The 26524-nt window shown below is 37.9% G+C and overlaps 1 protein-coding gene across 1 annotated transcript; it reads left to right on the top strand.

Annotated features, from left to right (window-relative positions):
* The first annotated feature begins 1522 nt into the window (after positions 1-1522).
* On the top strand, positions 1523-1969 carry LOC138873849 (uncharacterized). The gene has a single exon (XM_070152332.1). It carries the CDS (start codon positions 1523-1525, stop codon positions 1967-1969), a length of 447 nt encoding a protein of 148 aa, XP_070008433.1.
* The last annotated feature ends 24555 nt before the right edge of the window (positions 1970-26524 follow it).

Genomic DNA, 26524 nt, shown 5'->3' with positions numbered 1-26524 from the left:
ACATGACATGCATGAAGAATTTTCAGCTGAGTCTTAAAAGCCAATCTAATTCTGAAATAACAACCCAACAAGTAGAATATGATGATGAAATAGAAAATGATGAAGAAGCAGCATTTGAGGAAATCAGTAAAGAGCTAAAACAATTTGAAGAAAAACCAAAGCCTAATTTGAGTGAAACCAAAACAATCAATTTAGGGGACCAGGATGATGTTAGGGAAACTAAGATAAGTGTACATTTAGAACCGCAAGTTAAGGAGGAGATAATCAAAACACTGTTTTAGTAAAAAGATGTCTTTGTATGGTCATATGACGATATGTCGGGCCTGAGCACTGATCTGGTAGTTCATAAATTTCCAATTAATCCAGCATTCCCTCATGTCAAGCAAAAGTTGCGAAAGTTCAAGATTGACATGAGTGTGAAGATCAAAGAAGAAAGCACAAAGAAGCTTACTACAAAGGTCATTCGGGGTCACTCGATATCCCACTTGGTTAGCCAACGTTGTGCCAGTACCAAAGAAGGATGATAAGACCAGGGTTTGTGTTGATTACCATGATCTTAACAAAGCAAGCCCAAAGGATGATTTTTCCATTGCCGAACATTCACATTCTAATCGATAATTGTGCCAAGCATGAGATTGGGTCTTTTATGGACTGTTATGCTGGATATCACCAGATCTTGATGGATGAGGAAGATGCAGGAAAGACAGTATTCATCACGCCATGGGGAACATACTGTTATCGAGTAATGCCATTTGGTTTGAAGAATGTTGGGGCAACTTACATGAGGGCGATGACCACCATATTTCATGACATGATACATAGGGAGATCGAGGTTTATGTAGATGATGTGATCATAAAGTCAAAGAAGCAGTCTGATCATGTCAAATACCTGAGGAAGTTTTTCCAAAGGCTCCGCAGGTACAACCTCAAGCTCAATCCAGCGAAATGTGCATTTGGTGTCCTATCTAGGAAACTGCTGGGATTCGTGGTTAGTAGACGCGGTATTGAGTTGGATCCGTCGAAGATCAAAGCCATTAAAGAGTTACCGCCACCAAAGAACAAAACAGAGGTGATGAGTTTGCTTGGAAGGTTAAATTACTTCAACAGGTTTATTGGTCAACTCACGACAACCTGTGAGCCCATCTTTAAGCTGCTGAAGAAGAATGTCGCAGTCAAGTAGACTGACGAGTGTCAAGAAGCATTTGATAAGATTAAGAGGTACCTGTCAAATCCACCTGTGTTGGTCCTACCAGAGCCTGGAAGACCTTTAATTCTTTATTTGACAGTCTTGGATAATTCTTTTGGTTGTGTATTGGGTCAACATGACGTCACGGGAAAGAAGGAGCAAGCAATCTATTATTTCAGTAAGAAGTTCACTCCCTATGAGGTTAAGTACACTCTGCTTGAGAGGACATGTTGCGCCCTGACTTGGGTGGGGCATAAGTTGAAGCATTATTTGTCATCCTACACTACTTACCTCATTTGTCACATGGATCCTCTAAAGTATATCTTTCAGAAGCCTATGCCCACGGGAAGACTTGCAAAGTGGCAGATTTTACTTATAGAGTTTGACATCATCTATGTGACTCGAACCGCGATAAAAGCCCAAGCCTTGGCCGACTACTTCGCCGAGAATCCGGTGGATGATGAATATGATCCACTGGAGACTTATTTTCCTGATGAAGAGGTCATGTGTGTTGACAAGGTTGACTATGATGAAAAGCCATGTTGGAAACTCTTCTTTGATAGAGCTGCTAACATGAAAGGGGTCGGAATAGGGGCTGTACTTATCTCTGAAATAGGGCAACACTACCCTGTAACAGCCCAGCTTCGATTTTATTGCACCAACAACATAGTTGAGTACAAAGCATGCATTCTGGGTTTGAGGTTAGCTATAGACATGGGAGTCCAAGAAATACTTGTTCTGGGAGATTCAGATTTGTTGGTTCACCATATTCAAGGACAATAGGAGACTCGAGATTTGAAGCTCATACCGTACCGACAGTGCCTGCATGATCTTTGTCAACGATTCAGGTCGATTGAATTTAGACATATTCCTAGGATTCATAATGAGATTGTTGATGCCTTGGCTACTCTGGCGTCAATGTTACATCATCCAAACAAGGATTATGTCGACCCCGTGCATATCCAAGTTCATGATCAACATGCTTATTGTAATGTGGTGGAAGAGGAAATCGATGGATAACCTTAGTTCCACGATGTCAAGGAATACATCAGGTCGGGGGTATATCCAGTACATGCTACAGGTGACCAAAAAAAAGTACCATTCGACGTCTGGCTAGTGGATTTTTCTTAAGTGGAGGAATCTTGTACAAGAGGACTCCGGATTTAGGACTGTTGAGGTGTATAGATGCTAAAGAAGCTTCAACTATCATGGCTGAAGTGCAATCTGGAGTTTGCGGGCCTCATATGAACGAGTATGTCTTGGCAAAGAAGATACTTCGAGCATGTTATTATTGGCTCACCATGGAATGGGATTGTATTAGTTTTGTTCGCAAGTGCCATCAATGCCAGGTACACGGTGATTTGATTCACTCTCCCCCATCTGAGTTACACACAATGTCTGCACCTTGGCCATTTGTTGCTTGGGGCATGGATGTTATTGGACCAACTGAGCCGGCAGCGTCAAACGGGCATAGGTTTATTCTGGTGGCCATTGATTACTTTACCAAGTGGGTTGAAGCTGTAACTTTCAAGTCCGTGACCAAGAAGGCAGTGGTGGATTTTGTTCATTCAAATATCATTTGTCGGTTCGGAATTCCCAAGGTGATCATCACAAACAATGTGCTAATCTCAACAGTCATTTGATGAAAGAGGTATGCCAACAGTTCAAGATCATGCATCGAAACTCCACTCCGTATCGCCCCAAGGCAAATGGAGATGTTGAGGCTGCTAACAAGAACATAAAGAAGATACTTCGTAAGATGGTGCAAGGTTCTAGGCAATGGCATGAAAAGTTGTCTTTTGCCTTACTGGGTTATCGCACTACTGTTCGCACTTCAGTAGGTGCAACTCCTTATTCGCTAGTATATGGAACTGAGGCAGTTATACCTGTAGAAGTTGAGATTCCATCCCTTCGGATCGTTGTAGAAGCTGAAATCGATGATGATGAGTGGGTCAAAACCCGGATCGAGCATTTGAGTTTGATTGATGAGAAAAGATTGACTACAGTATGTCATGGTCAATTGTATCAGAAGAGAATGGCAAGAGCATACAACAAAAAGGTGTGTCCCCAGAAATTCAAAGTGGGCCAGATGGTATTGAAGCGCACCCTTCCTCATCAGGCGGAAGCCAAAGGCAAGTTCGCCCCAAACTAGCAGGGGCCATTCGTTGTGACAAGAGTGTTGCCCAATGGTGCTTTGTATTTAACAGACATAGAAGGCAAATGTGTAGATATGACTATCAATTCTGATGCAGTTAAGAGGTACTATGTATGATTTCTTTGCTTACCTTCAGGTGTATTTTGTACTTGGCATGTTCAAAGTTGAAATGACGAAGGCATTTTGTTCCGCTACCCAAACACTTTCATCCTTTGTTACCCCTTTTGAGCTTTATTTATTTTCTTTCATACCCCTCTTTTGGAATCAGTAGTAGAAGTAGAGAATGAAAAAAAATGATGATGAATGAGTGAAAATAAGAAAAACCAAAAAGAAGGAAAAAGAAAAGAAAAAAAAGGAAGAAAAAAAGGAAAAGAAGAAGAAAAAAAAAAGAAAGAGGAAAAAGCAAAAAAAAAAAGGAAAAGTGAAACAAAAACAAACAATTTTCTTTTGAACTACATTCGACCTGATTCCTTTTAAGGATATGTAGGCAGCCTTACGGTTCGGTCCCATCAAAATTAAAATTAAAACTCCCCAGACCCAAAGAAACTGGGGCAGAAGTTTTGGTTTTGAAAATGTCTGATTCCAAAAGTCGTAATTTTGACCCTTTTACATCTTAAGTTAGTTTAAGCCTTCATGCCACCCTTTCTTTCTAACCCCGTCCAAAATCCTACATTACGGTCAAAAGAAAGACCTTCCGATCAATCTTTGGGTATACCGGGTCAAGCAAGATAGAGGTATGATTTACATCATGGGTAACACTTTGTTCATGGGCGCAAGAGAGAAAATTTAAAATGAGAGAGTCTTATTGGTGAAAACCCTCACGGTCACCGTAAGGCGATGGTGAGTTGAGAGAAAATTTAAAATGAGAGAGTCTTATTGGTGAAAACTGTCACACCTCCTTTTTCCGCACCCGCGAGGGCGCAAGGGAGTTTTTTCCAATTAAAGGACAATCGAAACGGGATTTGTTTGTTTGTTTCAGAGTCGCCACTTGGGAGATTTAGGGTGTCCCAAGTCACCAATTTTAATCCCGAATTGAGGAAAAGAATGACTCCATATTACAGTCTGCGTACCAGAAATCCGGATAAGGAATTCTGTTAACCCGGGAGAAGGTGTTAGGCATTCCCGAGTTCCGTGGTTCTAGCACGGTCGCTCAACTGTTATATTCGGCTTGATTATCTGATTTTATACAAATGTGAACTTATGTGCCAATTTTATCTTTTAACCGCTTTTATCATTCACTGTTATTTTTATAGGACTTGCAACGTCGTGAAAACATATCTCGAACCACGTTACATCAATGCACCCGTGGTTATTGACATATCTCGACTCGGTTGAGATTTGGATTTGGGTCACATAAATGTGCACCCGAATTAAGGAGAATAAATTATTAAGACGCGCCTAAAGCAACGAACGTATTGTTATTTTGGGTCGGGCCGTGAAATTTGCTAATCGGCCTGTCCCGGAATCTAAGTGTTTAATACATATACATTTAGAGGGCCCCGCAGCTTCTAGATTTTTTGTTTGTCGAGGCTCGTCTCATTTTATTATTAAAAGGAATTTACAACGTCATGAAAATGCATCTCGGGCCATGCCACAATCAATGTGCCCGTGACTAGAGACGTATTTCGACTCCGTTGAGATTTGGATTTGGGTCACATAAATGTGCACCCGAGCTTAGGGAGATAACATTATTAAAGGCGCGCCTAAAGCAACTAGCGCATTATTATATTTGGGTAGAGCCGTGAATTTTGCTAAACGGCCCGTCCCGGAATCTAAGTATTTAATACATACATTTAACGAGGGCTCCACAATCTGTACCTTTTTATTTGGCGAAGCTCGTCTCGTTTTTTTTATTATTTATTTATTCTTTTATTATTATTTTTTCTTATTTCTATTTTTTAAAATAAAAAGGGACAAAGCTAAAATACCTACATTTTTGGCTACTTTGCGAGGTCACGGGTTATAGATTGAACTTATTTGATGAAACGAGTATTTTTCCGCGGAATTAAAATCACTACCATAATTTTAACATTACTACTACATATGCAAACAATTATTAAGACAACTAAAATAACTAACATCTTACAGAATGTGTACGAACACCTATTGTGACAAACATCAATAATCTAAACATGAAGAAAAAAATTGCCGAACAACCACTTGAAGTAACGAAACAAAGGAAAAGACATTCACGGCCACATTTCAATATCATACGGATTTAATTAACAGGAAATAGCAATTCACACACATCATACGTATATGTCTCGCTCGCATACTATCCGCATGAACTAGGACCGTATTTCGACAAACACATGTACATATTACTAAACAGCAAATATGAAGGACACAGACAGAGATGACCTACTTGATATTATCGTCTGCTGCATTGGACCTGCTACGAAACCTCGGACAACAACCTCGACGTACCGGACCTCGACGAACCAAAGACGACCTCGATGGAAATAGAAAGCTCGGACCAAAGACTGTTGCTGCTGCTGGATTTTTCGAGGGGTTAGCTGCTGCTGGATTTTCGATGCAGCAGGTGATGATGGTGGTTATGGCGTTTGGACGTAGGGTCGACGGGCAGTAACGACGGAGAAGCTGGACGGGATGGGTGGAGTTGGTTGCGACGAGGGGTGCGACTGGGTTTTGGTCGTTGATGGTGGTGATGGAGGAAGCAGAAGCAGCTGCGACAGTGTTGTTTATGGTGGTGGAAGGTTCTGCTTGGTTTAGGGTTTGGTTGTTTGACGGAGGCGGCGAGACGGAGTGGTGTTCGGACGATGTCGAGGCCGGTGGACTGTTGATGATCGGGAGGGTGTGGGACTGGCTGGTTTTGGGCAGTAGGGTGGTGGTATTTGGACGACGAGGGGGGGAGCTGTTGGTCGTGAGTGAGGGATTAGGGGGGCAGTGATTAATGGCTGGAGCTCAGACGTGAGCTGGGGAACGGTGACAACGAAGGGGGGAAGCTGATAACGGGCAGTAGGGTTTTTGGGTGTTTTCTCGACGGGGGTGGTCGTGGGTGTTGTTTACAGTAGGGTTCCTCCTAAAGAAGAAGATGTACAGTAGTTCGTTCCCCTCCCCAAAAATTTCAAAAATCCCCCTTTTCAAAAATGCCTTGTCCGTGTATTTAGTATGGTTTTGCCCAGGGAAATGAGCCCCACGCGTGGTGGGGTTCGAGACTTGTGTCCCCCACGCGTGGTGGGGTTCCCCATGTGTCGTGGACTCGGTTTATTATGGGCTAGGTCCGAAAATTAGGCCTAAAACCGGGTAGTTTGAACCCGAATATTATTCTTTTGCCCGGACCCGAGAAATAGGCACACGACGTTGCTCAACTAGTCCTATGTAAGCAAAATAACTAACAAAAATAAGACTAATATTTAAACAAAACTATATCTTTTTAAGTATATTTTTCAAGATTTAAAATAGCTACAAAATGTTAATAAAACTATTTTTTGTAATTTTCGTTTTTTATATAAAGATAAAATATAAAGTAATATTTTTGCATTTTTTCCAAATTAAAATGACTACAAAACATTAATAGAATTATATTTTTTTGTAATTTTCGAAATTATATAAAGTACAAAAATAAAGTGCAATTTTTTGTATTTTTCAAGTTTATGAGAGATACATAAACTAAAATTTATATATATATTTTTTTGTAATTTTCTTTTTGCAACAAAATAAAGTAAAAATAGTTAAAATAGCTATATTAGACCCAATTTCACATATTCACGCTAAAAATGTGAAAATTCTCGGGGAGGGTCAAAAATCCGGTGTCTACAGCTGCCCCTCTTTGACTGGAAACACGAAGAGTTTTCCGACAAAGAACGACTAGACATGTTTTTGACCCGACCATTACTTGGACGGACTACACTAAGGAAAGGGAGGGAATGTGACCGAGCCCTGGTATCTGAGCCGCCTACATATCCTTGGTTATACAGGAATCAGGCCACGTGTAGTTAAGATATGAGAGATGGTGGAGTGTACCGAGGTGAAGAGCCGATCGAGGTTCCGGTCCGTGGTCCTATCATTACATCAAAAATGATAACTGAAAAAACACTAACTAAACCTATCAGCTACTAGTTACAAGGATTCCTATCTCTAAGTCTTCTGAAACTTGATCTTGAGTCTTGAATGGTGCTTCATACAGACTTTGGATTTGAACCTTGATACTTGCTAGTTGTAGGCGCTAGTTCTTGAGCAGATCACATCTGTTCTCCACATCCGTGCTTCGGATTCATTCATTTTTCTTTTTCTTTTTTTTTTCCTTTTGTTTTTGTGACTAGCTTTTGTTGACCCTCTCAAACTGTTGACTAACATTCTTGGGGCGAGCTTCTTGTTGCTTCTATCTTGGATTAAGTGCTGGGGATTTTTGTTGTAGCCTTCTGCCTTCCAGTGGGTTACGGCTTGACTTTGAACGATCCCGCTGTTCTATAGGCGGACCCCTAACTTCTTTAATCTTTGACATATAACAACCTCCGCTCTACAGGCAGGCTCCTGACAACCAAAACAAACAACACAAATGAAATTTCCTAACCCAGTTTGCACTAGGGAGGTTTGTGAGTCGTTAGCAAAATTGTAACCCACTGATACTGCTGATGCAGTGCTGAGAGTGAACTAAAGACTAGACTAGGATGTGCATCTCCTATGGTTAAAATCTCAATTTAGGAAGTGAGTCTCCCAAAATAAAATATAACCTGAAATGTATTCCCTTGTTATACAGGTGGGCGCCTAACTTCAATGCTTGAAATGTAAAGACTGAAATGTATTCCTCTCGTTATACAGGTGGGCGCCTGGAATATGAAATGCAAAGACTGAAATGTATTCCTCTCGTTATACATGTGGGCGCCTGGCTTCAACACTAGAAATCTAAAGACTAAATGTATGCCTCTGTTATATGGGCGGGCTCCCAACTTCAACACTTGAAAAGTAAAGACTGGAATGTATTCCTCTCGTTATACAGGTGGGCGCCTGGCTTTAGGAAAATTAAACATTGATAAACTAAAAAAATGACTCTTTTTTTTCATTTTCAAATTCAAACGTTGTTTTTTTAAAAAAAAAATTCAGACGTTGTTTTTTTGTGTTTTTTTTTTTTTAGTATCGTAGGAGAAAGATTCATCAGACTAAGATTTTGATCCTAGGAGAAGGTTCATCAGACTAGGTCATTTTTTGTTTTTTTGGTTATCTTAGGAGAAAGATTCATCAGACTAAGATTTTGATCCTAGGAGAAGGTTCATCAGACTAGGTCTCTATCTTAGGAGAAAAATTCGTCAGACTAAGATTTTGATCCTAGGAGAAGGTTCATCAGACTAGGTCTTGTTTTTTTGGTATCTTAGGAGAAAGATTCTTCAGACTAAGATTTTGATCCTAGGAGAAGGTTCGTCAGACTAGGTCTCTATCTTAGGAGAAAAATTCATCGGACTAAGATTTTGATCCTAGGAGAAGGTTCATCAGACTAGGTCTCTATCTTAGGAGAAAAATTCATCGGACTAAGATTTTGATCCTAGGAGAAGGTTCATCAGACTAGGTCTCTATCTTAGGAGAAAAATTCATCGGACTAAGATTTTGATCCTAGGAGAAGGTTCATCAGACTAGGTCTTGTTTTTTGGTATCTTAGGAGAAAGATTCATCAGACTAAGATTTTGATCCTAGGAGAAGGTTCGTCATACTAGGTCTCTATCTTAGGAGAAAAATTCATCGGACTAAGATTTTGATCCTAGGAGAAAGTTCATCGGACTAGGTCTTGTGGTTTTTGTTTTGGTATCTTAGGAGAAAGATTCATCAGACTAAGATTTTGATCACAACTTAGGAGGAAATGCATCTCCTATGGGTGAAACTAAAACAAACTTAGGAGGAAATGCGTCTCCTATGGGTAAAACTTAAACTTAGGAGGAAATGCATCTCCTATGGGTGAAACTAAAACAAATCTAGGAGGAAATGCGTCTCCTATGGGTAAAACTTAAATTTAGGAGGAAATGCATCTCCTATAGGTGAAACTAAAACAAACTTAGGAGGAAATGCATCTTCTATGGGTAGAACTCTAATGATTTCAAACTAGGAAGGGCGTCTCCTATTAATGAAACCTTCGCTTAGGAAGTGCGTCTCCTATGCGTGAACCATTTCCTTCTTTTTTTGAATTATTTACTTACCTGTGTTGTCTTCCCTCGAAACTGTTGGGGATTATTTAGATGGGGATGACTTTTCCCTTTTTTATACTTTTTATTCTTTTTGTTTTCTTTTTTTTTTGTTTTTGTTTTTTGCATAGCTTCTTCCTTCGAAGATTACTTCCCTTGAGATTCGTTTTGCCTTTCCCCGAAAGGAACCGCTGAGGATACCGACTTTCCAACCTTGTGTTGGACTCCTTGAAACTGCTAGGGATAACACTGTTGGGGAATTATTTACTTACCTGTTGGGGGGTAAAATGTTATCAGCTGGGGATAACGCTGTTGAGGATAACACTGCCGGGGGATTTTGATTCCTTCAGAACTAGTGCTTCACTCTTCGGAAGGCTGTTAGGAATGATGTTGGCCTCTTGCTTTTTCTGAGCTCAAGTTTCATCCCTTTGCTGGGGAACAACTTCCTCCATTGAAACTTATTATGTTGGGGGCAACACTGGCTCTAAGACCACTTCCCTTGAGACTGGCGTTATCTTTTATTCTTCCCCGAATGGGTACCTGACTTCCAGAAAATTTTCTAAATGGAAAGAAAATATTCTACCCCAGTTTGATAATATCCATGTGCATGCATTTCTGGCATCAATGCCGTTTCCTTTACCTGTTTTAAATCAAACAAAATTTGTTAGTTTAAAACGCGGTGGTTGGTTGTGATACTCCTACTGGGATGACTTTTCCCTTTCTCCTTCCTTGCTCTGCGTTCCACGGCTTGTTGGGGATGATATTATGTGCTGGGGATAATCCCTTTTTGCTGGGGATATCCCTCTTCTTTTGTGACATAGCTCGGAAACTGGCATTTCCCCGACCTTTTAGTCTAGTATGAATTTCCCAAATCATGCTCATTGCTCTCCTTGATTTGCCCACGGGCTTTGGCCTTGAGGTTTATAACCTTTGATTTCGGCAAGGGTATCCCTCTTGACACTTGTCAATCCTTTTGTCAATTCCCTTTTGCTGGGGATATCTTTTTTTGACACTGGCCTCGCGCTTGTTCCTTGCTGACTATACCACTTGGATGTACTAGTCAGATCTCATCTTGCATATTTGGAAAGCTGATGGCATATTTTGAAGTCAATTCACACTTGTTCTGACCAAACAGACTCTATTGGGGATTTTTTCTATGAAAGAAAAAGATAAAAGGGAACAGAATAAAAAAAACAAAGGAAAACGATGACTCTTTGACAAAAGAAACTATAAATAAAAACCTATCAAACGCAGATACCGACTCTAATGGTCATGACACGCACATGTGTCCTATCCTCTATCGTCAATCATCTTTCAAGATCTTCATTTGGCAATTCCCCATCTGATTCTCAATCCTATTCGACTTGTAGTGCCCGAAGGGTTTTCACTATCAAGTCTCTCTCATTTTGGCTTTTCTCTCAGCTTTCATCGCCTTATGGTGCCTGTGAAGGTTTTCACCGATAAGACTCTCTCATTTGTATCACTTTCCAGCTGGGGATTTGGAGTGTTGCCGGTACGACTCTTTCTGTTGGGGATTAGAGTCCTTTCTGCTGTGGAACAGAATGTTATGTTCGCCGGTAAGACTCTCATTTGTCTGACTTGGCATCTTTTGAAGACTAGTTAGAAGGTCTTTCTTTGGACCGTAATGTGGGTTTTGGATAGGGCTAGAGAAAAAAAGGTATTAAAGGCTCAAAAATGCATTAATTTTGGGTTATTAATTACAACCTTCGGAATTAGATTTATTTACAACAAACGCAACCTTTGCCCCAGTTTCTTGCTTGGGGATATTTTAATTGATTTTTTTTCATTTTTCAAAGCTATGACCGAGCCGTGAAGCGCCTACGTATCCTCTTTGAGGAATCAGGTCAAACGTAGTTCCCAATTCCTCTATTTTCTTCTGACTTTCTTCTTTTTTTCTTTGTTATCAATTTTCTTTTCTTTTCCTCTTCCTTTTTCTTTTTTTTTCGTTTTGTTGTTTTCTTTCTTTCTTTTTTTCTTTTTTTCGTTGCTACTGATTCCGAACGAGGGGTATGAAAGGAAAATAAATAAGGCTCAAAAGGGGTTAACGAAGGATAAAGTGTTTGGGTAGCGGAACAAAATGCCTTCGTCATTCCAGTCTTCAAAACATGCCAAGTGCAAACAACACAATTTAAATTTGTAGTCTCTTCTGATGGTGCTGGACTTGACAATTATATTCAACATCTGTTTGTTCATTTGTCACTTCTAAAGCACCGTTGGGCGACACTCTCATTCTCATTATTATGAACGACCCTCATGCCAATTTAGGCGAATCTTTCTTTAACGGTTTTCTTTGTGTTTAACTTGCCCCAGTTCCACATGACTCGAGCTCTGAATAATCTCAAACCGTCCTTATTTTCTTTAAATGGTCTGATCGCCTTTCCAGGGTTTTATGATTAACTTTAAAGACTAGGCCCAAACTGTGTGCGCATGTCATGTCACTAGAATCGGTACTGAACAAAATGACAAAAGGACTAAACAGAAGATGACAGGATATAATAGAAGACCGGAATTTGCATTAGATTACCGGTGAAATGGTTTGAGAAAACAAAACAAACCAGAATAAAATCCTAACACAAACTGGACAAAATTTAAACAAATTGCTAGGACAAAATGGAAAGATAAGAAGGTTTGACACAGGACAAAATCCAAATTACAACCTTAATATTCCGGACAACAGAAATGACAACAAAATAAGCCACCAACTGCTTCATTCTTGTTAACCAAGGAACGGAGCGTCCTCCCATTTTATCACACTTGGCATCGTAGCCACTGAGCTTTGCATTAGTATTGCCAGACCATTGTCAACTTCAATATCATTACCCTTAGTCAACAAGTTCTCAATAGGACTCGAATGCTTCTGTCATCACGCCTGATCTCCGCAAAGCATGCTTTTGGATTTTGTATTTCCGGCTTACCACAAACCAACCACCTTCTTTCTATGTGATTCAAAACACAACAGGTTAGAATGGACTCAGTCGGTCCTCATTATTGACAACAATTCTTTTTTCTTTCTTTTTTCATTCATTTTTCCTTTTTCTTCTTTTTTTCTTTTTCTTTTTCATTTTTTTTTCATTCTTTTTTCATTTTTTTTGTTTTTCTTTTGTTGTGGTCGAATCTTATGGAGATTGCCTACGTATCATGACCCCGCATGAATCAGACCTTGCGTAGTTTGGAGCAATAAAAGATAAACAATACTAAACACATTTTTTTAAAAAAATTTAAAACAAACTGGGTTTCAAGGATTTAAAGATGACCCACAAACTTGAGAATCAAAAAACCCGCATATTCTAGTCAAAAGATTTATAAACTTCAAAACAAATAGCCAACTTCCTTCCTCCGTTTGCTAATTTTAACCAAATGGTTATTTTTGCAAATGTGGCCCCTTCCAATTCTCACATGAATTTTGAGGCCGGGGAGGATTATTTTATGACACTTTTACCAACTTGTCCGTTCTTTTACGAAAATAACCTTTCGACAATTGAAATATAATCTAAGGCTATTTCGGCAAGAACGGTTTAAGACACTGCCGAAGCTGGCTCGGCTTATTTTTGATAGAAATCCAAACGGTATTCACCTGACCGCTGACTCTTTGTTTTTTTTTCAAATTATAATAAAACGTGGTGTTGCAAACACGGCCCTTCAGCGCCTCGGGGACGAAGATTCTTAAGGCTGTGTGGGCCCATATCTTAAAAATGACCCAAAGGTGGCTGTTTATGCAAAGTCAGCCTTCCGGCGTCCCTTTCGGGAACATTTGGCTATTTATGACAAAACAGCATCACCTGACTTATTTATGACTCTTTTTATCGTTTTTCAAATTAGAAAACTCAATATTGCAAACACGGCCTTTCAACGTCTCGGGGACGAAGATTTTTAAGGCTGTGTGGGTCAACTGGACCAAATCTTAAATATGACCCAAAAGTGGTTGTTTATGCAAAGTCAGCCTTCCGGCGTCCCTTTCGGGAACATTCGGCTATGTCTTGATAAAACAGCGTCACCCGACTTCTTTATGACAAAATTAAAATTTGACATGTTTTTTTTTCTTATTTGTTTGTTTTGGCTTTTTAGCAAAAGGTGGGTTGGACATCACCCGACTTATTTATGACAAAAATAAAAATCTCGACATGTTTTTTTTTATTTATTTATTTGTTTTTGGCTTTTTAGCAAAAGGTGGGGTTGGACCCGATGAGGGTTTCCTACGTATCTCACATCCGGTGAGAATCAAACCCGCGTAGTTCGGGCAATCAGGAATAAATGGATGAACTATCTTTTTTTTTGTGAATTTGTGAAAGAACTACTTTAAAAGAAGAAAGGAAGTATATTTTTTGATTTTTGATTGATTTTCTTTTTTAAAAGAAACACTTCTAAGATATATTTTTGAATTTTCATTATTTTTTATTCTAAAGAAAAAGAAGAATATATTTTTTGGAATTTTACCTTTAATAAAAGAAATGCTTCTAAAATATTTTTTTTTGAATTTTGAATTTTCTTGTCAATTTTTGAAAGAAGAATCAAAATATTTTCGGATTTGCTTTTTATATTATATATTTTTTATTTTTTTATTTTATAAAAAAACAATTAGAAAGACTTTCTAAAGAAGTCAATAATGGAAAATGGTTTTGGATTATTTGTTTTGAAAATTGGGATTCTAAAAACTTTTGGCAAGACAAATGTTCTTGCAATAGATAAAGATATATATACATTTTTTGGAAATAAAGAAAAACTTTTTGGATTTTATATATATATATATATATTTGCAATAATAAAACCACTTTCAACGCCCGACTCCCTTCTTTTTTTTTATAACATAATAACTTTTGGACTTTTTGACATTTTTCAAGACAAGACTTGCTAATAAAACAAACTTAATAAGACACATTTTTTCATTTTTCTCAAAATTTCAGCAAAGCTTCGACTCTACTCGAACTTTTTCTCTACGCTGTTATTTTCTCCTCTTTTTCACTATTTTCTAATTTGTGGATGATGATGAAAACATACACAAACTTTTTTTTGAATTTTCAATTTTTTTTTATTATATATATATCCATATATATTTTATTTTTTTATATTTATTATATTTTCAAAAATGTGGCATGGGGGACATAGGGAATTTCAAGACTTCTTGGATTCCGCAAATGTTCCCCATGTGCTTTTCCCAAAAATGAAGCGTGGGGGACATATGGGAATTCCAAGGCTTCTTGGATTCCACAAATGTTCCCCATGTGCTTTCCCAAAAACGAAGCGTGGGGGACATAGGGAATTCCAAGAATTCTTGGATTCCACAAATGTTCCCCATGCTTTGATTAAAATAACACCATGCTCGAAAAACGTGCGGCCTTCTTATTAAACGTGATCAACCTAACAAGGTGTGTCATTTGTCCGCAACTATTATTGGTCCGCCAAATGACTCATTCGCCTTTGAATAAGTACAACATGTAGCACATAGGATGCCAAAGATGGTCTATTATTTTCAGGTTGCTTGTCCTAGACGGACCCAACCCCTGTGTTGAGTCCCCTAAGTCAAATGCACATGATGCAAATAAACGCTCCTACTAGGGATCCGGCATGAAGTTGAGTTATTCTAGGTTGATAACCTGGGTATTTGTTCTAGACCTGGCTTACCCGAGCGGACAACTCGAGCCGAGGATGGGAGCTGTGTACCGGTAACCAAAGGGCCATCCGATTTTGCAACTCCTCCGAATCCTCGTTCTATTTTGGTATATGACACTAACAGAAAGAAGCCACGACCAGCGTGCACTCCTCAAAAGAGAGAAAAGAGGGGTTTCGACACAGTTTATATATACAGTCCAAATAATATCAAAGCGGTAAAAGCAACATTTAGCACATTAGGCTCAAACATGTAAAAAAATCAGATAATAAATAAAGCCAAATAATAACAATTATTCTAAGCTCGAATTCTTAACCCTGAACCAGTGGTTCTGGGTCATAAAATGTCCCCAGCAGAGTCGCCAGAGCTGTCACACCTCCTTTTTCCGCACCCGCGAGGGCGCAAGGGAGTTTTTTCCAATTAAAGGACAATCGAAACGGGATTTGTTTGTTTGTTTCAGAGTCGCCACTTGGGAGATTTAGGGTGTCCCAAGTCACCAATTTTAATCCCGAATCGAGGAAAAGAATGACTCCATATTACAGTCTGCGTACCAGAAATCCGGATAAGGAATTCTGTTAACCCGGGAGAAGGTGTTAGGCATTCCCGAGTTCCGTGGTTCTAGCACGGTCGCTCAACTGTTATATTCGGCTTGATTATCTGATTTTATACAAATGTGAACTTATGTGCCAATTTTATCTTTTAACCGCTTTTATCATTCACTGTTATTTTTATAGGACTTGCAACGTCGTGAAAACATATCTCGAACCACGTTACATCAATGCACCCGTGGTTATTGACATATCTCGACTCGGTTGAGATTTGGATTTGGGTCACATAAATGTGCACCCGAATTAAGGAGAATAAATTATTAAGACGCGCCTAAAGCAACTAACGTATTGTTATTTTGGGTAGGGCTGTGAAATTTGCTAATCGGCCCGTCCCGGAATCTAAGTGTTTAATACATATACATTTAGAGTGCCCCGCAGCTTCTAGATTTTTTGTTTGTCGAGGCTCGTCTCATTTTATTATTAAAAGGAATTTACAACGTCATGGAAATGCATCTCGGGCCACGCCACAATCAATGTGCCCGTGACTAGAGACGTATTTCGACTCCGTTGAGATTTGGATTTGGGTCACATAAATGTGCACCCGAGTTTAGGGAGATAACATTATTAAAGGCGCGCCTAAAGCAACTAGCGCATTATTATATTTGGGTAGAGCCGTGAATTTTGCTAAACGGCCCGTCCCGGAATCTAAGTATTTAATACATACATTTAACGAGGGCTACACAATCTGTACCTTTTTATTTGGCGAAGCTCGTCTCGTTTTTTTTATTATTTATTTATTCTTTTATTATTATTTTTTCTTATTTCTATTTTTTAAAATAAAAAGGGACAAAGCTAAAATACCTACATTTTTGGCTACTTTGCGAGGTCACGGGTTATAGATTGAACTTATTTGATGAAACGAGTATTTTTTCCGCGGAATTAAAATCACTACCATAATTTTAACATTACTACTACATGTGCAAACAATTATTAAGACAACTAAAATAACTAACATCTTACAGAATGTGTACGAACACCTATTGTGACAAACATCAATAATCTAAACATGAAGAAAAAAAATGCCGAACAACCACTTGAAGTAACGAAACAAAGGAAAAGACATTCACGGCCACATTTCAATATCATACGGATTTAATTAACAGGAAATAGCAATTCACACACATCATACGTATATGTCTCGCTCGCATACTATCCGCATGAACTAGGACCGTATTTCGACAAACACATGTACATATTACTAAACAGCAAATATGAAGGACACGGACAGAGATGACCTACTTGATATTATCGTCCGCTGCGTTGGACCTGCTACGAAACCTCGGACAACAACCTCGATGTACCGGACCTCGACGAACCAAAGACGACCTCGATGGAAATAGAAAGCTCGCACCTAAGACTGTTGCTGCTGCTGGATTTTTCGACGCAGCAGGTGATGATGGTGGTTATGGCGTTTGGACGTAGGGTCGACGGGCAGTAACGACAGAGAAGCTGGACGGGATGGGTTGAGTTGGTTGCGACGAGGGGTGCGACTGGGTTTTGGTCGTTGATGGTGGTGATGGAGGAAGCAGAAGCAGCTGCGACGGTGTTGTTTATGGTGGTGGAAGGTTCTGCTTGGTGTAGGGTTTGGTTGTTTGACGGAGGCGGCGATACGGAGTGGTGTTCGGACGATGTCGAGGCCGGTGGACTGTTGATGATCGGGAGGGTGTGGGACTGGCTGGTTTTAGGCAGTAGGGTGGTGGTGTTTGGACGACGAGGGGGGGAGCTGTTGGTCGTGAGTGAGGGAGTAGGGGGGCAGTGATTAATGGCTGGAGCTCGGATGTGAGCTGGGGAACGGTGACAACGAAGGGGGGAAGCTGATAACGGGCAGTAGGGTTTTTGGGTGTTTTCTCGACGGGGGTGGTCGTGGGTGTTGTTTACAGTAGGGTTCCTCCTAAAGAAGAAGATGTACAGTAGTTCGTTCCCCTCCCCAAAAATTTCAAAAATCCCCCTTTTCAAAAATGCCTTGTCCGTGTATTTAGTATGGTTTTGCCTAGGGAAATGAGCCCCACGCGTGGTAGGGTTCGAGACTTGTGTCCCCCACGCGTGGTGGGGTTCCCCATGTGTCGTGGACTCGGTTTATTATGGGCTAGGTCCGAAAATTAGGCCTAAAACCGGGTAGTTTGAACCCGAATATTATTCTTTTGCCCGGACCCGAGAAATAGGCACACGACGTTGCTCAACTAGTCCTATGTAAGCAAAATAACTAACAAAAATAAGACTAATATTTAAACAAAACTATATCTTTTTAAGTATATTTTTCAAGATTTAAAATAGCTACAAAATGTTAATAAAACTATTTTTTGTAATTTTCGTTTTTTATATAAAGATAAAATATAAAGTAATATTTTTGCATTTTTTCCAAATTAAAATGACTACAAAACATTAATAGAATTATATTTTTTTGTAATTTTCGAAATTATATAAAGTACAAAAATAAAGTGCAATTTTTTTGTATTTTTCAAGTTTATGAGAGATACATAAACTAAAATTTATATATATATATTTTTTTGTAATCTTCTTTTTGCAACAAAATAAAGTAAAAATAGTTAAAATAGCTATATTAGACCCAATTTCACATATTCACGCTAAAAATGTGAAAATTCTCGGGGAGGGTCAAAAATCCGGTGTCTACAAAAACCCTCGCGGGCACCGTAAGGCGATGGTGAGTTGAGAGATGAACAAATGAGAGAGGCTTGTTGGTGAAAACCCTTCGGGGCGCTACAAGTCGAATGAGGCTCGTGACTTTACAGAGAAATTGGATCAGTGAAAGCCCGATTTTTGAGGTATGAAAACACGACATGAGCTAAAATATGATTGGTTGGACAAATTAGGCTGATCAGTCCGAAATACATGTCATGATCATTGGAGCTGGTTGTTTCCCTCAGATAAGTCTTCTTTTTCTCATTCTTCTTCATATAGTCATCTGTGTCCAAAATTTTCCTTTGTTCCTTTTTGTCAAAAATCATTTCACTTTGCTCTTTGCGTCTATCTTTATGAGTTTCTTTCGAGTTAGCCCTTGTTGAACAAGCAGTAAATGATTTCAATGCCTACTACCAGCTTCTAAATTGCACAAAGCGGAGTCCGGCCAGGCACATCACAGTTAACTTGATTTAGAATAAGCAGTATGGTGATAACTGAGGTTCAGGCAATCAAGTGAATCTTGAATTTTGAGAAAATACAAGGATTCAGCAATTTTCAGAATGAAAACGCAATGCAACAAGTGAGTGTGAGAGATTCAGGTCATGTAGAGGTTTTGTGGTCCAGTTCCAATCAAAAGGTCAAACAACTTCTTGCTAGCCTGAAGCAGCTAATCAGAATGAAGCACGGCAGTGGCGGAAGCAGACGCTCAGAATGATGCCACAAACTAACCACCATATTTTCAAACTAACAAGATTTTATTTGTCTGAAACAGGGGCAAGAAAATTTGTTAATCCACAGGGACCCTCCCACGAAGAAGGTGTGGTTAAAAGGCAAGAAAGAGAGCATGGTTCAGGTAAGTTCATTTTTGGCTTTTCAGGACCCTCCTGGATAATGGGATTTAATTTTAAAAGCTTTCAGGACCCTCATGGATAATGAGATTTAATTTTAAAAAGGTCTCAGGACCCTCCTGGATAATGGGATTTAATTTAAAATTTTCAGGGCCCTCCTCGATAATAGGATTTAGTTTAAAGTTTTCAGGACCCTCCTGGATAATGGGATTTAGTTTTAAGTTTTAGCGTAAGTTCTCCCTTCAGAAAATATAATTTAGCTTTAAAGTTATCACTTTTAAGATGAGATTTAATTTGAAGTTTTCAGGGCCCTCATGGATAATGTGATTTAGCTTTTAATTTCTTAAAGCTCTGCAGGTAACATGATCCGATTAACACTCACAAATATGCCCAGATCCCAAACTGGGGCAGAAAAATTTCTTTTGTTCTGTCTGTTTTATTGCAATATCAGGCGCCCACCTGGATAACGAGGGAATACGTTTCAAGTGTTAGCAATCAGGCGCCCACCTGGATAACGAGAGAATACAGTTTCAAGTTTTAGAAATCAGGCGCCCACCTGGATAACGAGGGAATACAGTTTCAAGTTTTAACAATCAGGCGCCCACTTGGATAACGAGGGGATACAATTCAAATTGTTGCAATATCAGGCGCCCACCTGGACAACGAGGAAATACAGTTTCAAGTTTTAGCAATCAGGCACCCACCTGGATAACGAGGGAATACAGTATCAAGTTTTAGCAATCAGGCGCCCACCTAGATAACGAGGGAATACAGTTTCCAGTTTTAACAATCAGGCGCCCACCTGGATAACGAGGAAATACAGTTCAAGTTTTGATAATCAAGCACCCACCTGGATAACGAGGGAATACAATTCAAATTGTTGCAATATCAGGCGCCCACCTGGACAACGAGGGAATACAGTTTCAAGTTTTAGCAATCAGGCGCCTACCTGGATAACGAGGGAATACAGTATCAAGTTTTAGCAATCAGGCGCCCACCTGGATAATGAGGGAATACAGTTTCCAGTTTTAGCAATCAGGCGCCCACCTAGATAACGAGGGAATAGAGTTTCTAATTTTAGCAATCAGGCGCCCACCTGGATAACGAGGGAATATAGTTCAAGTTTTGGTAATCAAGCACCCACCTGGATAACGAGGGAATACAATTCAAATTGTTGCAATATGAGGCGCCCACCTGGACAACGACGGAATACAGTTTCAAGTTTTAGCAATTAGGCGCCCACCTGGATAACGAGGGAATACAGTATCAAGTTTTTCTCTTTTCCATTCAAGAGTTTTTATGCGTTTCCACGCCCCTTTGAGACCCCGAAAAATCTCGGTATCTATTGAAAGAATCAAATCAATGAAGGAAAAGCGATAGATATAGGCAGATTCAAAAAATGACGTAGTAATCCTTTTTTTAACATTCCCAAGAAGTAATTGAGTAAACCATTGACAGTAGTTCCACGGGCATCGAAAAGGCACCCACCTAGGTAATGAGGGAACACAGTTTCCAGTTTTAGCAATCAAGTGCCCACCTGGATAACAAGGGAATATAGTTTCCAATTTTAGCAATCAGGCGCCCACCTGGATAACGAGGGAATTTATTTCAGAGTTACTTTCAATCTACAAATTCAAGAAGCATCAGGAGTCCGCCTGAAGAACAGGGTCTATTTCTCAAGTGCATATTGAAGATCAAGTAGAGATTCACAGAAGATTCAAGACAAGAAGTAGATAGGTTCTTTTATTTTTCTTTTACTTTTGCTGTAATTTTTCCCTTTTATTTTTTATGTAATGGCAGGAACCGCGGACCAGAACCTCGACGGCACTTCACTCGGCTCTCCACCTCGATATACTCCATCGCTCTTCCCACTCCGAATTATACGTGGCCTGATTCCTTTTATAGCCAAGGATATGTAGGCAGCTCAGATAGCGGGGCTCGGTCATATTCTCTTTTCTTTAGTTTTGGTCTCTCTAAATAAGGGATGAGTCAAAAAACATGTCTAGTCGTTCTTTACCTGAAAATACTTCGTATTTCCAGTCAAAGAGGGGCAGCTGTAGACATGTAATTTTGATCCTTCCTGAAAATTTATACCATTTCAGTGCTTAGATATTTTTTTTAGTTTTAATATTGTTAATTTGCCTATTTTTGACCTTTTAGCTTTATTTTCTCTTAAAATGAAAACTACAAAAAAACATATTTTAGCTTATTGGTATTTTATCTATTTACTTTTATTTTATTTTTATAAAAAGATAAGAAGAAAAATTTCAAATAAAATAAAATATTTACTTAGTTTAGTTTTAAAGTTGTAGGTTCTAGTATAAATTGAGTAGTATTTAAGTTTCATTAATATAGTAATTTTATGTTGTCTTTTAATATTTGTGTTATCTTAAATATACTAGTATACTTACAATGCTATTTTTAATTCAATCTTAGAAGAAAAAAGAAAGAAAGAAAGATTCACAGAATTCAAGAAGCATCAGGAGTCTGCCTGAAGAACAGGGTCTATTTCTCAAGTGCATATTGAAGATCAAGTAGAGATTCACAGAAGATTCAAGACAAGAAGTAGATAGGTTCTTTTATTTTTCTTTTACTTTTGCTGTAATTTTTCCCTTTTATTTTTTATGTAATGGCAGGAACCGCGGACCGGAACCTCGACGGCACTTCACTCGGCTCTCCACCTCGGTATACTCCATCGCTCTTCCCACTCCGAATTATACGTGGCCTGATTCCTTTTATAGCCAATGATATGTAGGCAGCTCAGATAGCGGGGCTCGGTCATATTCTCTTTTCTTTAGTTTTGGTCTCTCTAAATAAGGGATGAGTCAAAAAACATGTCTAGTCGTTCTTTACCTGAAAATACTTCGTATTTCCAGTCAAAGAGGGGCAGCTGTAGACATGTAATTTTGATCCTTCCTGAAAATTTATACCATTTCAGTGCTTAGATATTTTTTTTAGTTTTAATATTGTTAATTTGCCTATTTTTGACCTTTTAGCTTTATTTTCTCTTAAAATGAAAACTACAAAAAAAACATATTTTAGCTTATTGGTATTTTATCTATTTACTTTTATTTTATTTTTATAAAAAGATAAGAAGAAAAATTTCAAATAAAATAAAATATTTACTTAGTTTAGTTTTAAAGTTGTAGGTTCTAGTATAAATTGAGTAGTATTTAAGTTTCATTAATATAGTAATTTTATGTTGTCTTTTAATATTTGTGTTATCTTAAATATACTAGTATACTTACAATGCTATTTTTAATTCAATCTTAGAAGAAAAAAGAAAGAAAGAAAGAAAGAAAGAAAATAATAATAAAGAAGACGTGAAAAAAAAAGGAAAAGAATGAAAAGGCAAAAGCTAAAGTAAAGATAGGAAAATAGTAGTTTAAAATGTTAGTACGTGATTTTACTAGTGAATTACATTTAGTATTTTTCTATTTGCCTTATTTTATTCCTTCTTTTACCTTCTAGAATATGACACATCATCTTTAAATTTTGTTTCTTTTATAACCAAGGAGAGCACAGACATACGTCATTTTATTAGTGGGGACTACACGTCTTTTTCTGATTTTTGGAGACTTCCTCTCCAAGTAAAAAAGGATAGATAAAAAACAAAAAGGAGGGAGAGATAGTGGAGGGGGTCAGTAGAGGAGGAAGAAAGGAAAACGAGGGTTTAGAAATTCTTCAAGTCTTTTTCGTTTCTTTGCAAATTTCCAGAAAAAATAGCAAAAAAAAATTATACATATCTCTTTACTGTTTTTCTATTTCGGAATTTCAACTTTGAGTTTTTGATCTTCAAACATGGAGATTTCTTGAGGTGTCCGAGTGAGAGTTTCAAGCTATCGGGCTCGGGGTTCGGTTCGTGGTTTCAATCAATTTTCATTGCTGCTTCGAGTTTGATTCCATTTGCGACTTATTAATTTCTCTGTAATTGTTGGAACTTTGATTAATCAAGAGCTAATTTCAGGTCCGTCCCTCCCCTCTTTTATTTACTTGCTATTAGTGTTTTGACTTTGAGCATTAGAGGAGCTATTTTAGGATGAGTTTGAGTTATATGAACTATGAATGGATGTTGATTTCTTGCCCGTAAATGCTTAGATACTAGTATTAATTTTAGAAGTTATTTTGAGTTCATTAGGATCATGCTTGAGTATTCTGCATACTGTTGAGTTTTCTCCACGTTTCGACCCCAACGTGTTGATCCATGTCTTCGTTAGGAATTTGGGCCCGACTCCAAATATTAATTTTGGCCTTAAACCTCTACATTAGATTGGCATCTTCTGATATTACTGAAAATGGACGGCAACTGATTCTTTTCGGATCCTTAATTTATTTAGGTGCTTTGAAGTATATTTCTAATTTTTTTAAGATTCTCCTCAAAGAAAGTTTTTCTTAGTTTTTTTTTTTTAAATTAGAATAGTATCTTTTGCAGTTTTGTTTAAGATAAATGGATAGGTGGTTCAAAAGTGAAGCTCTATGAGAATCGAGACATTCTTTAAATGTTGGTTTCGTTAGCTACATCTGATTTCAAAACTTTTCTTTTAGTCTTAAGAAGATTGTTGTACTAATTGGTTGGAGTAATTTGATGCATATTAAAATATTTATATCGAGTTATGTGGAGAATAGTTTAAGGTAAGTAACCCTGTTGAATCATGTATTTAGTCTTCATATCTAGTTTTGGGACCTAACACAGAAAGATTAACTAAGGATTAAAAGGTAATACATCTTTTAATGGCACTTCCCATGGCTCAAATTCACCTTTAATTTTACTAGCTTTTTCTTATATTCTTGTTTCTCTAATTGCTTTGGATGTTGTTGGGGATGTGGGAATCAAGGGGGGCAGCCCATTAGTGATTAAAATTTGCTCGCATGTTTTAGGAATTGGGCTTGGTTTAAATACATAAGAACACGACCCCGAGTTGAATTTCTTTTAGTTTTTCTCTTATTTACTTATTCTCGTTTTGAGCATGTTAGGTCGACCACATTGGGTAGGCAAGCTTAGGACTTCTGATAATTGCGAGGCGAGAGGTTGTTTCCCTTAGTTAAAATTATCCGGGGAATGTCCCAAAGGATTTGTATATATTTTATTCAGGGGTATGCCCCGAAGTGAATGTAAATGGAGGCCAAAAGTAGAAACTTGTAGTATTTTTATTTTATTTTCATTTTTCTTTTTCTTTTATTTAGGTGGGGATGACCTCGAACCTCTTGTGTGTTTATTTTCCTTTTTTGGTGTTTTCTACCTCAATTGAATATTTTAAAAATCGACTAGATCAAGGATGCAACCGTACTAGTTACGGGACTTGGGGAGTACCTAACACCTTCTCCCCGAGTCAAATGAGCCCCCCTTACCCGAATCTCTGGTACAGACTTAGTTTTGGAGTCTCAAGTGCTTTGAAAGGAAAAATTATTTTTAGAAAAAAAAACGGTGACCTGACACACCGAAATCAAATGTTAGGTGGCGACTCTGAGTTATTCCTTCTAAACACATTTTGTCACTTTTTAATTAAAAATCCTTTTCAAGCTTTACTAAATCTTGTTATTAATTTAAGAAGGTTTAGTGAAAGTTTGTAAAAAAAAGGGGTGTGACACTCTGAACGTGATACGAACCTATTTCAAGGCTCGAAATCCCAGACAGATATCAATAACACCAAAGTCTACTTCAAATTAAACTTAGGAAACACGAAAACCTTCTAGATGCCAACTTCCAACAATAAGCGTTGAAACTCTCCCGGTCTACCCGAAACTCAATCTGAACATATGTCCAAGACCAAAATCACCATATGAACCTATTGAGATCTTCAAATCGTAATTCCGAGGTCGTTTACTCAAAGTGTTGACTCAAGTTAAACTTGGCTATCTTAGGCCACTATTAAGGAACTAAGTGTTCCGAATTTATCCCGAACCCTTCCAAAATCAAACCAACTGTCTCCGCAAATCATAAACACAGAAAAGGCACTTATAAAAAAATGTTAAATAGGGAAACAGAAATTTAAAAAAACAAAAACGACCAATTAGATCATTACACGTAGCTTCAAGGAATAAAGTAGCTCGCCTTTCGGCAAAGGAAGCAAACAAGCAAGCTAAGATAGATAAACTAGTTAAATTTGTTGCTCCACCTCCATTCGTCAACTCTAGGCTCCTGTCGGGTAGAGGAAAAATACATTTTGTTAAACTTATTTCGGGTAGTTTGTGTGGTAATTTGGCCGGACTTGGCAATCAAAATGTTGTAAGTGGCATAAGTATGAGTTACAGTATTTCTGAACTATTCTACTATTAATACAACTTTTGCAGTTTATTAGATTTTAAGGTTTGGGGTTTACATATATAACATTTAACGGCGCATTAAAACGAAAAGGACTAAAGTCAGATTACAGATCATAAATATATACTCCATCCGGTCTAAAATAATTGATTTTTTGGTTATTTTTACACATATTAAGAAATTCCTTTTAACATTAATTAGCAATGAAATTGACCATATTAATCTTTATTGTCTCTTCACATAAACACTCCTAACACATATTCTAACAATAATTACTCCAAGGACAATGTAGGAATAAAATAATTAATTCAATCTTGAAATCTGGAAAAATCACTTATTTTGAACCACAAGAAAAAAAGCCAAAAAAATCACTTATTTTGAACGGGAGAGAGTAACTCATAAACAAAACCAGTTAGACAGTATCTTAAAAAAATTATTGAATGACCTACCACCCTTCCCCTAGCGTGAGTAAATGTAGCAGCCTACTTTTAAGGCATGCATTGAGAGCCATATATTTCCTTAGTGCTTATTTAGCAGCCCAACATTAATAAACTGACAAGAGACTCAATTAAGCTGCAGATATCATTAGAAAAAAAATCATAGGATCAGTAGAAACGAAACACTAGGGTAATTATGGGGAGACATAGTTGCCATTTATTCAATTGATTGAATTGAAATTTCAGTGCTAAGCCGCACATATACTTGCACAATATATATATATATATATATATATATATATATATATATATATATATATATATATATATATATATATAAACTTATTATGTCTGAAAAATGGACATAATGTGCCAAGAAATATCCCAACATACTTCACATGCCTATGTATTCATAAAGCCAGGCATCTGACATTTTTCTAACTAAATCCTATGCTCTTTACTTCTTCCTTTGCAATTAATATTACTTTTTACTCCTCCCACTCTTTCCTTTTCAGTATCTTAAAGATTTGACACAGTTATTACGAGTTCCAATATTGGAAGACCAGTATATTATTAGTCTAGATTTACATCATTATGTGATATTCTAAAAGTACTTTTCAAGTTTTCT

Source organism: Nicotiana sylvestris, chromosome 7, assembly GCF_000393655.2.
Source record: "Nicotiana sylvestris chromosome 7, ASM39365v2, whole genome shotgun sequence".
Lineage (NCBI taxonomy): Eukaryota > Viridiplantae > Streptophyta > Magnoliopsida > Solanales > Solanaceae > Nicotiana > Nicotiana sylvestris.
Note: the sequence above shows the minus strand (reverse complement) of the source record. Positions and strands in the feature narration are given on the sequence as shown.